Source organism: Neolamprologus multifasciatus, chromosome 14 (assembly GCF_963576455.1).
Source record: "Neolamprologus multifasciatus chromosome 14, fNeoMul1.2, whole genome shotgun sequence".
In the NCBI taxonomy this organism is placed as follows: domain Eukaryota; kingdom Metazoa; phylum Chordata; class Actinopteri; order Cichliformes; family Cichlidae; genus Neolamprologus; species Neolamprologus multifasciatus.
The window spans coordinates 35,975,468-35,991,480 of record NC_140452.1 but is presented as its reverse complement, the minus strand read 5'-3'; the positions used below and the strand labels follow the sequence as shown (position 1 = coordinate 35,991,480).

Below are 16,013 nucleotides of genomic sequence, written 5' to 3'. Positions count from 1 at the left end.
AGGTGGCTGATATCCAGAAATCCTACCAGTGGCTGGACAAAGCTGGACTGAAGATCCACAAGATCCATAGAGGCTGGGGTCTATCACACCAGGCAAGACCCCAGGTGCAGGCTGTGTAAAGATGCCCCAGAGACAATCCAGCACATAACAGCAGGGTGCAAGATGCTAGCAGGCAGGGCATACATGGAACGCCATAACCAAGTGGGCGGCATAGTGTACAGGAACATCTGTGCTGAGTATAACCTGGAAGTCCCGAGGTCAAAATGGGAGATGCCCCCAAGGGTGGTGGAGAATGACCGAGCTAAGATCCTGTGGGACTTCCAGATACAGACGGACAAAATGGTGGTGGCTAACTAACCGGACATAGTGGTGGTAGACAAACAGAAGAAGACGGCCGTAGTGATCGATGTAGCGGTTCAAAATGACAGCAACATCAGGAAGAAGGAACACGAGAAGCTGGAGAAATACCAAGGGCTCAGAGAAGAGCTCGAGAGGATGTGGAGGGTGAAGGTGACGGTGGTCCCCGTGGTAATCGGAGCACTAGGTGCGGTGACTCCCAAGCTAGGCGAGTGGCTCCAGCAGATCCCGGGAATAACATCGGAGATCTCTGTCCAGAAGAGCGCAGTCCTGGGAACAGCTAAGATACTGCAGGACCCTCAAGCTCCCAGGCCTCTGGTAGAGGACCCGAGCTTGATGGATAAACCGCCCGCAGGGGCGTCCTGGGTGATGTTGTTATATTACTAGTCCCTAAGGACCCCAAAGCGCTTTACATATTCACTCATCCACACATTCACACACACATTCACACACTAAATAGTAAAATAAACTGTTTACAGCAATATGTTTTCACCGTTCTGATGGTCACTGTAGTGGTTATTAATTTCTTAAAGTTCTCTCTTTCTCTTGTATTTAATTTAACCACACTACAGACGGACAAGCGCCTGTTTTTATGTGTTGTCATTTGCAACAATGACGGTAACACCATCGCTGTTCACTTGTTTGGTTTCCCATGTAAACCTTTCACAATAAAGCTCAAGATCCCGTTGAGACTTTTCAAAATAAAGAATCACGTGAAAGAGTATGCAGAGAGTTCACGGATGAGAAGCAAAAAAGAGCCGTCAGGTGCTTAAAGATAAACCTTAGACTCAAACTTTGAAAGAAAACGGTGGCCGTTACAACTTATGTCTAAAAATGTATCGTTTCATGCATCGGTTAAAACACTGGACTCTAGGTAAAGGACGCCCAGCTGGAAACACTTCACGCAAGTCGAGCTGCCCGAGATTCACAGAATCTACAGAAAATGTTACATTTTTGTGATTCATATCGTTGTCAGGACGATAAATGTCTTATAGTCTGGATCTGGGTGCTTCCATCCTCTCAGACTGGCTGCATCATCAGTTGTCTTGCAGTTGTGCTTCCAAAGCTGGTGCACAGGTGTCTGCAGAGATGATGAAAACACTTCTCTTCTGTGTTAGTGGCAGATGGTGGCTGTGTTGGCTCCTGCAGGTCATGGAAGTGACGACTTTTTGTAGTGGTGTTGATTGTATACCCTGATGTAGACATATAAATGTGGTGGTGATAAGTCTTTTAAACCCTGTTTTGATAAATGTTGTGTTTTTTGTGTACCTTCCTTTGCAGCTCGCTCCACTCTGCAGTTTGGGTTAGCTCTAAAACATTTGCTTTTGCTGCAAACTTCCCCACATACCCAGACTGCCTCGGAGCTGTTACAAGGTACGCTGTTGCGTTTGTTTCCCTTCTTAGAGTTTCAACCATATTTCCTATGCAGTTGTCAGTTATTGTGTCTGTGTGCAGATAGTTTACTGGAGATAAATCGATTAGTGTTCATCAGAGGAATTTCCTAGGAAAAGAGCTCACAGAGAAACTTGTTTATAATATCAAATGCAAAAGCCAGATTAGTCGTATTGCTGTGTTTGATTGACTGCACAAAGAGAATATTTCGAAATAAAGACACATTTGAACAGGAAGACTGAAGCTGCAGGCACAGTGCAGTTGGATGTTTTCCTTCCTCTTCAGCCTCAGATGTCCGTTGCAGAGGAGAGCTTTACATCGCTCTTATCTCTGAGTCATTAACTGATAAAAACTCCATGTAACAGTGAGTGCACATAGCATTGCTGTGCCACAAAAACACAGGCAACTACAATGCTCCTATTGACGAGGAAGTCTGCTCTCAAAATTCTCTGTAAGTGCTGGGCCCGACTCAAAGCCACTGTGTTAATATGGAAAGTGTTGACTCTCCTCTCCTCTCGCCCGTTCCAGTGAAAACCATTTCCCACAATATACAATATGTACAGTATATTGGATGTCGTGCTTAAATGTCGTTTGCAGTGAGCCTGATCAGGTACTTTGAAATTTAAATTTATCATCTAAATGGTTTAAGTTCCGTGGTAATGCTGACATCACACACCTACATGCAGAGTACCTGTGCAGAGTGAGTCATTGGTAAAACAACTCTACTTTTTACAGAAACAAGTACATGTAGTTCGTTCAGGCTAACCTGCAGCTAAGTCTTCCTGTATATCAATAGTAGGCTGTCTCTCGTGGAGGCAAAATAATAGGTGCAGTTTTCAGTCAACAGCAGTTACAGCAAACCTGCAAGCTGCTGCAAAATGATCCTGCAACATGTCAGAGACGCCCTTCATGCGTCTGGGGCCGTGTGGCTGCTCACGTGTGCTTCCACATTTTTACTGCTGCAGCTAATCGTTAATAAGTTGTTATTTGTTACTTTACAGATATTTATAGCTAAAATGTATCATTTTGTAATTAAAAGTAAGAGTTTAGAGACTGAAAACATCTCTGAAACATTGCTTCAGTGTTTCAGAGATGGGCACAGACCCAGATCTTGAGTTCTTATTTTTTAAATGGTTGTGCTTCATACATCATGTATGGACCTGCACCTGCACCGCACTGGGATGTGTTATGAAACCAGACCTGGCTTTCTTGTCTTAAAGGAGTTCTTACATGTGTCTTCATACTACACTCTACATCACACATATTGGTCAAGATGGTAAGTAAGACAAAATGTACCTGTTAGGGTGATCGATCACATTTACTTGCTAATGCTATCTCTGTTTCCACAAATGTGCAGCGATGTCAGAGCAGTGAAAGCAGAGTCAGTGGCCGTTTATGTAGCATGCTAGTCTGTTCCTATCAAACACCAGACGTGTGCCCACAATGCAAAAAGGTGCTAACCTCTCAGCTTGAGAACATCAAGTAATTGCCGACGGCACAGTTGGGATGCTAGCCCGGTACAGCTTTCAGTGCAGAGCCTGCTTCCACAGACGCTGATCAGCTGCAGTGACAAGATGTAGTAATTTAAAGGTTGTTTGCAAGCAGCAGGTAATGAGAGAAACGTTACCACAGAATGAGATAGCAAGTGAGTTTTTTAAGATTTCGCTAAGCGAGCACTGCTTTCCTTGCTTGCCCTGACAGAACACCACAGGTTTAATATATAAAATGTAGAAAAGAAGAAAGACATGAACTTGAGTGAATTATTTATGTCTCACTATGATGAGACAAAACCAAACTTTTTAAATTGTGGGGGGGTTCGGCTTTAAAGGGAATTATTGTTGTTCTTGTTGTGTCATTATGTCCTGTACAATGGTTGCTGTGAAAGCCCCACCCATCTGCTATTCAAACTATAATTTACCTTTTAGCACTGGTGAGCAGTGTTTACTCCTTTAAGCACTGACAGTCCTACAAAAACAATTGAAATCCTCCGACTGTTTTTACTGATAGACGGTTGTAACCATACATACTTTTCAACAGGACACAGATCAGCTAATAACTAAAGAAGTGACCTTCCTTTCATATCAAAAATCTTTGAAAGAGTAGTTGTCTTTCAATTGCAGCATAACTAAGGGAGGATTCAGGGTCACCTGGTCCAGCCCTAACTATATGCTTTAGCAAAAAGGAAAGTTTGAAGCCTAATCTTAAAAGTAGAGATAGTGTCTGTCTCCTGAATCCAAACTGGAAGCTGGTTCCACAGAAGAGGGGCCTGAAAACTGAAGGCTCTGCCTCCCATTCTACTTTTAAATACTCTAGGAACAACAAGTAGGCCTGCAGAGCGAGAGCGAAGTGCTCTAATAGGGTGATATGGTACTACAAGGTCATTAAGATAGAGAGAGAGCGAGGCAACTCCAGTTGTCTTTTAATGAAACAGGTGGAAAAGTTGTAAAAGTAACAAGTTTCAGTCAAAACTGAGCTGAATCTAATCTAATGAAAACACTGTCAGTACAAATGCAAATTTGAAATCCTCAGGCAATGAGAGAAGCTTCACATCTTTGAAATGTTGCTTTAACCTCCTAAGACCCGAACTCTTCCACAGCAGCATTTTTAATATCTCTTTGATATTTGGTCACATTGGGGCCCGATGAATGTAAAAACAAAGAATTACCAGATTTTTTTTCCTTATTTTTGTTTCTATCAGAGCCACATATGAGGATATTCGTTTAAAATTTTGATAGAACAGTAGCAGTATAATGTCCTTGTAAGTGGATATCAGGCTCTTGTAGAGCAAAATTCAGTATTTTGGTCTAAATAACCCAAAATGTGAAGTGGACGCAGGTCCTAGGAGGTTAATGTCGGGCACTTTGTGTCGTGCAGAACAGTGGACAGTGTGCGTTTGCTTAGTGTGGCTAACGTTGGTATTATTGTGTGCAGAATGTGGTTCCAGTCATGTTATATTTACCAGAACACTCAGCTGAAGTACTGCAGGTCTTTCACAAGTCTACAAGTCTTACTTGACATTTTTCTTTCTTACACCCGGGGGGGTGGGGGTGGGGGGCTGCAATGATTAGAAAGTGATGTAAGCATTTAAATGGATCTGTACAACGTTTAGCAGAGTCTTTTGTTAGACCAACAAAGACCTTTTTGAAGCTGCTCCTCTTGAACTTGTATAAGCTTTATTATAACGTTGTGGTCAGGTGTTCTTTACCTGTGAACAGAGACCGGCTCCACCACAGAACAGGCTGAAGCAGCATCATAGCTTTTGTTGGATAATACTGGAGCTTTAAGGGCACCAAGTACAGCTGCTGTCACCACACTGTGTGTGAGACCTGTGCATCCAGAAACCTTTACTGTGTCAGGTATCAAACAGTGAACACTCAGACGCAGCGCTGGTGTCTCTGAGTGTCCACCTGAGGACTGCATGCAAATCCAAGCTGGCAGAAGTTGAGCCACTTTAATGTTTAGCTAGTTTATGTGACTGGTGTCTGTGTGATTATGAAGTCATGCACATCAAATGTAACCAGGTTTATCCTGTAAACATCACACAGTATGGATAAATTTTCATTGTAATGAACCGCCAGCGTCCCAATCATACAGCAGACATGAAACGTTCAGCAGAGCAGAGAAGGTGTCCTCCTCTTTTTAAACTCCAGGTCTAGACCACTCAGGGTTTTACACAAACACAGTGAAGGCTTCACACAAAAAGGTGTCATTATTTTTCAGTTATTTGTCTCCAACCATTTATCAGCAGGTGGACATGTTAATCTTCCAATCGCAGCATTGCATCACACACCTGCAGCTAGAAATGAAGAGCAGCAAAAAGAAAACATGGAAACAACGTATCCTCTGGACCTGATGACAAATGGCTGAGGGGAGGAGCGACGGAGCTGCAGCCTCTCTCACTCCCATGCTCCTGATGCTTCCTGCCCCTAATCTTGACTGCAGATGCAAATAGTCTAAAAAACGTCCCCACCAAACATTTGCATTTAAACAAATAGATAAAGGTCATTTTGAAAAGCTGCCTCCTCATGGTTGCAGTGTGAGGTGGCATGTTCCCTGTGTCCCTGCCCTCCTCACAGCCTGATTAAAGCTCCTATTGCAGCACGCCGCTCAGTATGGTGCTGCACTCCTGGATCTAGCTACGACAGGCAAATACAGCAGGGGGAGAAAGAAAGGCCTCTGTGTGTGTGCAGCAACAGCATCATGGACACAGGTAAGTGTGCTCTTATTATGCTGTTTTATACATAATGGAAATATTGAAAAATGTTTGGTTTTACTTTTACAGTGTATTTTTTAAGGGTTTGTCTGGTTTGTGTCAGATCGTGAGGCTTTTATTTGAGTGTGGTGGGAAAAGTTTCTCCAAAAAGTTTCCTGCGCTGATGTTGATGAAGCTGCTCGTGTGTGACGTGTATCAGTGAGGACTAAACGTCCAGTTTTAAGAAAACTCACAGATGTTGACACGAGGAGGTCGTTCCTGAACGTTTAAGGTCGTTTCTAAAAGGAAAAAACAACCTCCTCCAGAGAAGAGTTGATATTTTCAAGAATCTCACGTTTGTGCAAAGTTGGGCCTTATCTAAAGGATCCATTCAAAAAGCTGGGGTCCTTTACATAAAGATTTTTGCATGCAATTTCCGTTTGCATATTAAAGTTTGCATTTTCATTGAGTTTCTACCTCTGCTTCCCAGGAATGTGACCAAATCACACCAACACACACGTGAGATTTGTAGAGGACTATTTAATATATCATGTGCCGCCATGATGCTCGCTGGCATTGCAGCCTATTCAGTCGTGGCGTTTCTTTCCAGCGTAGTCGTTCCTCAGCACCACCTCAGCCCTCTGCAGTGTTTGCTTATGGTGAGGTTTTGGCAAGAGTTTGTAGTTAATTGCCTTTTTTCGAAGTCCATTTGCATCGACCAAACCAAAGGCGATTTCCATGACATTTACACACCAATCCCAAAGAGTCATTCGCCTATATGCATAAAACTGTGAAGCATTCAAATGACCACACATTTGTGGCGATGGATGAAAATTTGTGTGACATTGTGTTACAAGTTGAGCTGCATCACTCATGTCTGTGTCTGTCTGCAGAATATTCTAAGAGAGTGTACCAGGGCGTCCGAGTGAAGCACACGGTCAAAGACCTGCTGGCAGAGAAGAGGTCGCGGCAGACGAGCGGACCCAGATACAGCGTGAGCACCACGTCTTCTAAACTGTCTCTCCCTGCTTTATTTTCCTCTATCACGCCAAACGGCACAGCTGACGTTCTCATAGCGACCGGGAGGTTTTCTAAAACCAAAAAAACTCCTCCTCTTGTTTACATTGAGGCTCGTTTTTGTGCGCTAACGATCCACGGTGGATCCTCTGACCACCTGCACCTCGCTTGCAAAGCCGTTCTGTAAATAGCCGAGCACTGTGCGTGTAGAAAGAGACACGGAGCACAAAAACTCATCCTAACCTCACAAAGGAGCGCTAATACAATGCCTGCAACGCTGCAGGCCATGATCTCCCAAATAAGTCCACAAAGAGGTGGAGGCAGGGTGGGGGGATTTGAGGTGGACAGGGAGCACAGAGACACAGAAGAAAGGGCCCGTGCAGGAGACTGCCTATGCAAAGTTTGATCCGTGCACACCTGCCAGCCGATATTGTCCTGCGCCGTGATCAGGCCACAGACAAACCTCCTATTGTTGTGTCAGACTCACACTTTCTCACACACACAGAAATCAGGCTGTGCTTTAGACGCCTGCTCGCACACACAACACTGCCTTTTTATTTTCCACAAACCGCCTGTTAAAAGGCTTTTACAGGACAGTTTGTTTTCTGTGCTGGCACGTCCACGCCATGCACTCGCTGATGGCTCGCGCCATGGAGGAATTATGTCAGGCAACATTAGAAGATGCCAGCAGACGTTTCCTCCAGCGCGCTGCTCATTATGACATTTTTGGCACAGGTGTAGTTTTGTGTGTGGGGGTAAATTCCTCTCACGGAGGCTGACATTATCACAGACAGAAATTCACTCTGTCGCTGGCTCTTAAACTCTTTGTAGCTGCCATCAAAGATTAAAAGTTTAGCTTCATTTGATGCTAAAGGACAACAACAAGAAACCAACAGAACTATTGAGTGTTGATCAGCCGAGATGCTGTTTAGACTGTGTTGCAGACGTCCTGTGACAGCAGAAGCAGGCGAGGAATAGTCTGGATTTTATTTAACGTCAACTAATTTTCAATCAAAACTGAAAATGGGAACAAAGTAACAAAACAAATCAAAGATTAAAAAGTGGTGAAGAGCAGCTCTGCGAGGTCGTCTCAGAAACAGACGAGCTTCATTTAACGAGCTCCACATCCAGGCTGTGTGACGCCACACAGGTGCACATGTGACTGTCTGCTTTTGTCGGGGCTCGGTGAGTCGACGGGAGCTCCAGAAGCTGTCTTCTTGCTTTTATTACTTCCCTTAAATTTGAATAACAAGCTAACACCTGTGGCATCACTCCAGTTGTTTTTTCAGTCCGTCAGCATTTTCACGTTTTTGATCTTACAAACTGAATCGAGCCAGCAGGCGCCGTGAGCCGTGCACGTCACACACGTGTAACATGGCTGCTCACGTCTATCACACGCTCTTCGTTCTCGTCTTTAAGCTGCCCACTCTCACAGCCACTCCAGCATCCACCCTTACCCACATTTACTCATCACTTATATGCACAATAGCAAACTTGTGATGAGTTTTATGACTTCCTTGAAAGTCCCAGACTCTGATGATGATGGTAATAAATCATTTCAAACATAAGTTGTCTGATGGGAAAACGTTCAACACACCTTTGTTTCGTTTAACACAGCTGAGCAACCGTTCGTCAGATAACCAACAATCCACCACATCTCCACACGCATGTCGTCTCTTCAAACTGACGTTTGGCTACTTTTGTTACAATATGTATCTGTTAGCTCCAAATCGCCTGTCCATGTTCGATTTAAGCATTTTTCTCGAACCTGACTCATTTATGAATTTCAATACTTGGTTATTAATGTATTGGTCCTTCCATTACCTTTGGCTAGCTGCCGGCTCAGGACGTGGTCAGCGTGTAGTCCCTGAGAAACAGTTGTTTGGGGAGCAGTTGGCCTTTAATCCCACAAACTTTATTTAACTGTGGACTCTTTACCTTATTGTTACGTTATGTTAGCATGTACAATATACCACAGCCTGTCAAACAATAGTCTCCTTTGGAGACAACGAGGCGTGTAAAAGAATCTTAGTTGCTACCTTGGCGTCTGTTTTCATGGTCAAATGTGGTATAATGCAGTCATTGGGCCAAAAGAATACAGCGTGGAGGCAGCATGACAGGCCATTGTCTGCAGGTCTGCTTTCAGTGTGTGTTTATAAATGATGGCTGTAGAGCTAATAACGCACAGAGGCACAGTAACTAAAGCCATTCCCGTCCTTGTGTTGGCTTGCGCTGCCTTTTACCTGGGAATAAAAGGCCATTGAAAGATGAGAGCAAACTCTGACCACAGTCTCCTCATGTTGGCAGACAGAAACTGTAAAGCTCTCACAGCGTTTCACGTCAGCAGCTCCTCTTTTCTGACAGGTTCTGTCGAGTCCAGACACGTTGCTGTTACATAAATGAGCCTGGGAACAAATCAAAGTGCGACATGATGCTGAAGAGACATCGCGATGTGTACGGGGCGAAAGCGCTGATGCTAACAAACAACACAAACTCTTTGTGTGTGTGTTGCACGAACAACATGCAGGAGATCCTACAACACAGTGCAACATAAAAAGCAAACAATGAGCCAGGAAGGAATATGGATCAAGTTTCTGTTCAAAGTAGGAAAATTTACACAAAACAGTTGTGTGTGTTCAATTTTAAAAATATGAAATGGGCTGTTTTAAAAATATCATTGTGCAACATATTTTGCATAGGAAGGAAGAGCTTTTCTGCGAAACAAAGCTAAATAAATCTATCGTTAGTCCACGCCACGGCACACATACGCACACGAGCTGACTGTGCGAGCTTGAGCGAGCTGATTTCCATAGGCAGCCTTCAGAGATGCACTGAGCCATACCTGGGCCACATGAGGAAGTCTTGGCACTGGCAAATCACATTCAAATTTAACCCTCAACATTTGCGTGCGTCCCAGCCGACATGGGCTTAATATCAACTCTTTCATGTTAGCAATATGCAAACCAGAGATCCCGTCAAACCTTGTCCTCTGTCCCTGCGACTCTCTGACACGAAAAGCGTCTGCTTTTAGAGCAGAGACAAATGGCAGTGCTGTGTGGTCAACAACATCCAAAGGCAGCCGGGTTCTTCGGAGCCTCCGGTGATGAGCGTACCAAAGACGACACAGCAAACAGGGCCGCGTCATAATGGTGAAACTGGATACCAGTGATGCAGTTCCATCAGCAGCGGGACTCTAAAATCCCGTCAGATAAACACTTGTGTAATAGTTCACATTAGTGCTCTAACTGTGGTCAATGACCAGCAGTATGTGAGTCCTCTAATGCTACACAGCGAGTAAGAGATCTTACTGCGTTTGCAGCTTTGCTGATTCTTACGATTCTTATTTTGCTCCTTCAAAGGTTTCGTCTATAATAAAAACGACTTTTTGGCCCAAGTCGGCCAATCTGAGCCTAACTCTGAGTTTTGGACAAAGGCGGGAACACAAACTACACTCTGGGTTATGGATGAAAGGGGCTGTTAATTCAATTCAATTCAGTTTTATTTATATAGCACCAAATCACAACAAAAGTCGCCTCAAGGCGCTTCATAGATACAGAGAAAAGCCCAACAATCATATGACCCCCTATGAGCAGCACTTTGGCGACAGTGGGAAGGAAAAACTCCCTTTTAACAGGAAGAAACCTCCAGCAGAACCAGGCTCAGGGAGGGGCGGGGCCATCTGCTGTGATTGGTTGGGGTGAGAGAAGGAAGACAGGATAAAGACATTAACATGTTTCGTGCTGGTAACACCACAGTTAGGTCAAACTAAAAGTAAAGGTCTGTCTGTCGGAATAATGAGAGTGAGATTTGTTTGGAGTTTAAATTTGAGGAAAGTGCTCTGTGACATTGGTGTCATTGACTTATTTTCATGAGTTGTCGTCCATTATTGTAGCTTTGCTGCTGTGTCTTCCTGCCTCACTGTGCTGCTGACACTGTCTGTGTTATTTGTATCTGCACGAACTCAAGAGGCCGTTTCCACGTTGAAGAGCAGTTATTGACTCAGGCTCACAGTGAGGCTTAAACATTAATGGTAAATGGCCTGTATTTGTATAGCGCTTTTACTAGTCCCCCCTAAAGACCCCAAAGTGCTTTACACACCCAGTCATCCACCCATTCACACACTGGTGGAGGCAGCTACAGCTGTAGCCACAGCTGCCCTGGGGCAGACATTAAGCCAGTGACTGATCCCTGCAAACATGACGTCCAGCGTCTTTCTCAGGCTCCTTCCTGCATCTTACACATCACGTGGAGACGTTATAAATAGAAGCATTTATGTGGTTTTGGTGCAGCTGCAAATTCACACAAGGCTGATCTGAGCGATCGCCCAGACCAGATACACATTTGTGTTGTAGGATGATGTTTTATCTTTCTTCATTCATCGTCCTGTGACACGTCTGGGTTTGTTTTTCTGTCAGCTGATATGTTTCAGGGCCAACAAACATCTGTTTATAAACAACATTTGCTTCTAAGATCAAAGTGTTATTGTAACAGTGTTACTGTTAGACCACAGGGATCGTTTTCAACAAATGAGACGAGTATCGGTGGAACTGCATAATTCATATATGAGTAAGACCTGTGCTATCTCTGTTTCCGCAGGGAGGATCAACCACTCCGCCGTCATTCGTCCAGATGCCAGGTGAGCCTCTGCCCGAGTCTGCCCACTGAGACAGAGCCGGCTGTTAGAGTCATTGATGATAATGATGATTTCTGCTTCAGGTGCCCACATGCTGCCCAGCTACTACGGCATAAGAGGACGTTCCTTCATCTCTGACTCAGATTTCTGCCCGTCCACCAAGCAGTTCTCCCCCGATGTCTATTCCTCCACCCTCGGGGGTAAGCCTCTAGGCTGTGAGCCCTCCACCATGAGCAGCTACTCCTCGCTCATAGACAGCTACTACCCAGAAACCTTTGGTGACTACCGCAGCGCCGCCACCTTCTCCAGCTCCGGCGGGTCCTTCCTGCCCTCGTCAGCGCTGTCCTCCCTGCTGCCGCCCTTCGGAGGAGAGTCCTCGCATCTGTTTCTGGTATGAATCACGCTGACATTCAGAATCACCGTCGTGGATTTAAAAACGGCAACACAGAAGTTCAGCGAACCTTTTTACTTACTGTAAAACATCAACATATACTCTGCATGATGTTCACACAAGTGTCACCCAGCTGCAGCTCTGATCATAATCTCTGCATGCCTGGTATTTTCAGTACAAAGTTCCTGTTGTTCTTCATTCACAGCTGAAAGAGGAAAGTTGAGAAGCTGTCTGCTTTATTTGCCAAACTGAGACCTGCGTAGTCTCATATTAGCTTCAGATCAACGTTGTCAGACTGATTTCCCATCAGCTCCACTTACGTTCAGTGTGAAAAATGTTTTTCTGCTTTGAAGAAAAATCAGTAACTTTGTTCTGACAAGTTAATCTGTTAACATGGCGAGGGACACGATGCTGCTGAGTGTAAGAAAACTCAACGATACCAAGCTGCAGCGAAGAGCAGGAACACGCCTACACAAGGAGAACCGAAAGAATCAAGTTCTGTTGGTTATTTCATGCATTTGTATTTGGACTACATTTAATTTAGTTACTTTAGTCACTAGTGAGATTACATTTTTAAATCCAGTCTACACAGCAGGTGCGATGTTGTTAAAGAGAACACTAATGCTTTGTGATTAGGGCTGCCACAAACGATTATTTTGATAGTCGACTAGTCACCGATTATTTTTGCGATTAGTCGACTAATCAGATCATCATCCATTGGACATAAAACGTACAGCTTATTGCACCAGCAGCATCTGCTCTTATATAACTATCATTAGCTTACAGCTTTAAGTGTTTAAGGTGCTAACTAAAAATAAAGACAAGATGATAGTTTATTAAATTTTAATGAAATTTGCAGATTGTTTCGGTGAAGTTTAATAAACTCCTTGCTATCTAAAATATAACAGGACACCGGAGTAAATTCTCCAGCATCTCACACTTCTGATAATCAGCTGTCTGCTTGATGTTTATGCAGCTGTGTAAAAACTATAACTTTAATCTCAGCCAAACCGATTTACTCAGGAACAAATAAAACACTGAAAAAAGCCAAACAATAACATTTTTAAGTTATCTAAGTGACTTATATATCATGTTTAACCTGAGTAGCGAAAGACGGCGGTGGGTTTGAAAACGATCTGCCGGGAGTCCGGTGTTCTCACGGCTCTAGTGAGCCTAGCCCCCGGCTAGCTATCGAGCTAGTGGCTAACAGACGTCTCCGAAAACGTCGGAGCGCTTTTGAAAATATGTGGTGTCTTGATAAACTGAGCAGATATTTGAGGTTTACACAGCTACATTCTCGCCTGAAAACATGTTAAACGTTTATTTTGTGACCCAGAAAGAATAATAAGAGTAATATTAAAACTAACTAGCTGCCGCCATTGTTGGAAACTGAGCTGGGCTGCGCTATGAATTCTGGGACACAGCTTCTTCTTCTTCGGGGTTTAACGGCAGCTGGCATCCTTGTAGATGCAGTGCTGCCATCTTCTGTTTCAGTCCGTTATTACACTCTTAAATCCTACTACTTATTCCTGCGTCTTTTGTGATCTTACAAAGCTTTAAACGACGCTTCGACTATTAAATCAGTCGTTGACGATTTTGATAGTCGACGTAATCGTGACTAGTTGACTAATCGTGGCAGCCCTAATTGTGATCAATAAGATTAGGCTCTGTTAGTGTCTGAGCTGTGAGTCACTTCATGCTTTCACTTTAAATAACTGTTGGCCGACGTAACACTGCCTAATTTTGTTTGTGTCGACCCCCTGAGATTTACGTGTTCACCGGGGGTCAGGAACTGCTGCTCTACAGGGCTTTGACACTTCAGCTGAGAGTACTCGATTGAAGGACGTTCTTCTCGGAGCATTTTTAAATTAGCAATCCTTCCACCACAGTTCGAGATGAAAAAAGTTCATTTTTTCTGTGAAGTTTTTGTTTGACTGACTGCACAGCGAGAGCCAAGAGCATCCAGCACAGGACAGTTATGCTAGCTGTGCACTGCTGTTTAAAGAAAACTCTCAAATATAACAAGACTAACAAGGACATTTAATAAGTGGAATTATTGATAATCTTGCGGAGCTATTTGGACCCTAAAGTCAAACTTTTAGCAGCTGTCACAGAGGCGGCGTGGCACCGATGACCTTCATAGTACGCCTGCGTGTATGGAAGTTTTTTAGTGACAAACAGACATGCTCCTCGTTCAGCCACATTTGCAGTTTGTGCTCTGATGTTTGTGCACCATTGGCTGTTTGCCTCGACTGCACAGAAGATTCTAGAAAACCCAAAACTGTATTCATGGATAGATCACAGTTACTGAGATCCATTTAAAGAGTTCTAGAGTGATCGAGTTTGCATGTCCGCAGGCTTTCAGACGTGCTCGCAGGGCAGGAAAGTGAAACAAAGGTAGTGAAGGAAATAATGCGACACTACAGGAAACGCTCTCATTACAAAAGCTCTGCTGTGATGTTGGGGACTTTGCTCTATCTGATGAGGAAATACATGACTCATCCTTTCCTCTGCTGTCTTCCTGCTCCAGAGAGACTCGTGGGAGCAGTCTGAGCCTCAGGTGGAGGCTCTGTGTCAGGACAACCTGGCCTCCGTCAGCGTCCCACCCTCCATGCCCAGCCCCGAACCTCCAGGGAGCCCCTCCCAGTACCGCTCCCCGAGCCGAAGCTCCTCGCTGGGCCCCGTCTCCAGCAGCCAGCCCTACACTCTGCACTCTCTGGAGGATGTCCACTATCACCCTTTAACCTCCACCAGCACTTACCCCACCACACCCTCCTCCTCCTTCCCCTGCCCCCCCTACATGAGCAGCCCCGTCACAGATCTGGTGACCAAGATGGTGACGGAGGAGGCGGCCGACGGCCACGGCAGCCTAACCCCCGGCGCCGAAGCTCATCCCTCCTGGGCTAAGGAAGAGGGGGTGAGCGCCTGGTCGCCCTATGAGATTCGGAGGGCCTACTGACTGAATTCAGAAGATTCAGACGATTTTACAGACACTGATGAACTCAACGCTCTGCTGTAAATTCTTGGGGAGGTTTTTCCAAGAAAATTTCAATGTCAATTTGCTAAAAATATTCCAATTTTAAAGTGTCCCTGTTGTGCTCGTTCACTGTAGCCTTGCACTTTGTGCTCAGCTCTTCATTCCCCTCAGTTGGAAACACGCTGTGTTAGCTGCTGACCCTTCATCTGGGTGTGATGAAAGTCAGACAGTGCTGAAATGCTCTAAACTGCTGGAGCTGCTCGATGAACGATGTGGTAAATCTTAATTACTCCAAGCATCTGAGCATATCCGACAATATATACATCAAGAAATACGACTGTACCCTCGTATCTGTTAACACATCTATCTGTAAGACAGCAAAGCTTAGCCACATTAGCTGCACACTTTGCTGCCACTAGAGGTGGCTGAGGGGAATGCAAGGCTTCTCATTTGAACTCGCTCCAAGTGTCACATCGATGAGCCACAGAAAAAAGAGTGATGAGGTTCATTTTGAAAACTACGTGAACAGAAAAGCCAGACAGGGGGCACACAGGGGCACTTTAACCTGTCGGTGGCCTCATTCTGCCAACGGTCCAGTCTGACTGTAGAATAGCACGATTTCTTTTTTTTACCACTATTTCCCGTACGGTGTGGACGTGATCACAAAGCATAACTTAACTTATAAGGCTGGAGTTAAGCAGCGTGTACCAAAGCAAGGATAATGGCTTTGATGGCGTATAGTCTGAGGATTTTGTTTTTTCATAATGTGTGAACATGCTGCATCTTAATCACTGTACCCTGAAGGTTCCTGTAACTTCAGGCTGTAACTGATATTAAACTGCAGTCTACTGCCATTTGTAAGAGCCGGCTAAGTGTGGTGCTTGAATGGAGAGGTTGTCTGGATTTACTGGGACTAACAGGAATGAAGCAAGTGTGATGCTTCCCTTCTGTTCAGGTTTATTTATATAGCTTCAAAACACACTGACAGTCACCTTCAGACTCTTTATACTGTAAGGTCAATGCCCTACAGTGTTCTGGAGAAAGCCCAAACAAC

At 44.5% G+C, this 16,013-nt stretch overlaps 1 protein-coding gene across 2 annotated transcripts; it reads left to right on the top strand.

Moving 5' to 3' along the window:
• The first annotated feature begins 4,799 nt into the window (after positions 1-4,799).
• Positions 4,800-15,820, top strand: pou2af2a (POU class 2 homeobox associating factor 2a). 2 transcript variants are annotated; one of them, XM_085130648.1, is made up of 5 exons: positions 4,800-5,959; positions 6,835-6,935; positions 11,555-11,594; positions 11,675-11,982; positions 14,513-15,820. In XM_085130648.1, the coding sequence occupies exons 1-5, from the start codon at positions 5,950-5,952 to the stop codon at positions 14,939-14,941; spliced, it is 888 nt and encodes a 295-aa protein (XP_084986774.1). In that variant the 5' UTR covers positions 4,800-5,949; the 3' UTR covers positions 14,942-15,820. The 2 variants fall into 2 exon arrangements, with proteins under 2 accessions (XP_084986774.1, XP_084986773.1); XM_085130647.1 differs by having other exon boundaries at positions 4,800-6,935.
• The last annotated feature ends 193 nt before the right edge of the window (positions 15,821-16,013 follow it).

Excerpts from the sequence above, each read along its gene's own strand:
- pou2af2a (XM_085130647.1), top strand. The coding sequence starts at position 6,720 with ATGCATAAAACTGTGAAGCATTCAAATGACCACACATTTGTGGCGATG. Across the intron at positions 6,936-11,554 it reads CGAGCGGACCCAGATACAGC|GGAGGATCAACCACTCCGCC; the intron begins GTGAGCACCACG and ends CTGTTTCCGCAG. Across the intron at positions 11,595-11,674 it reads GTCATTCGTCCAGATGCCAG|GTGCCCACATGCTGCCCAGC; the intron begins GTGAGCCTCTGC and ends TTTCTGCTTCAG.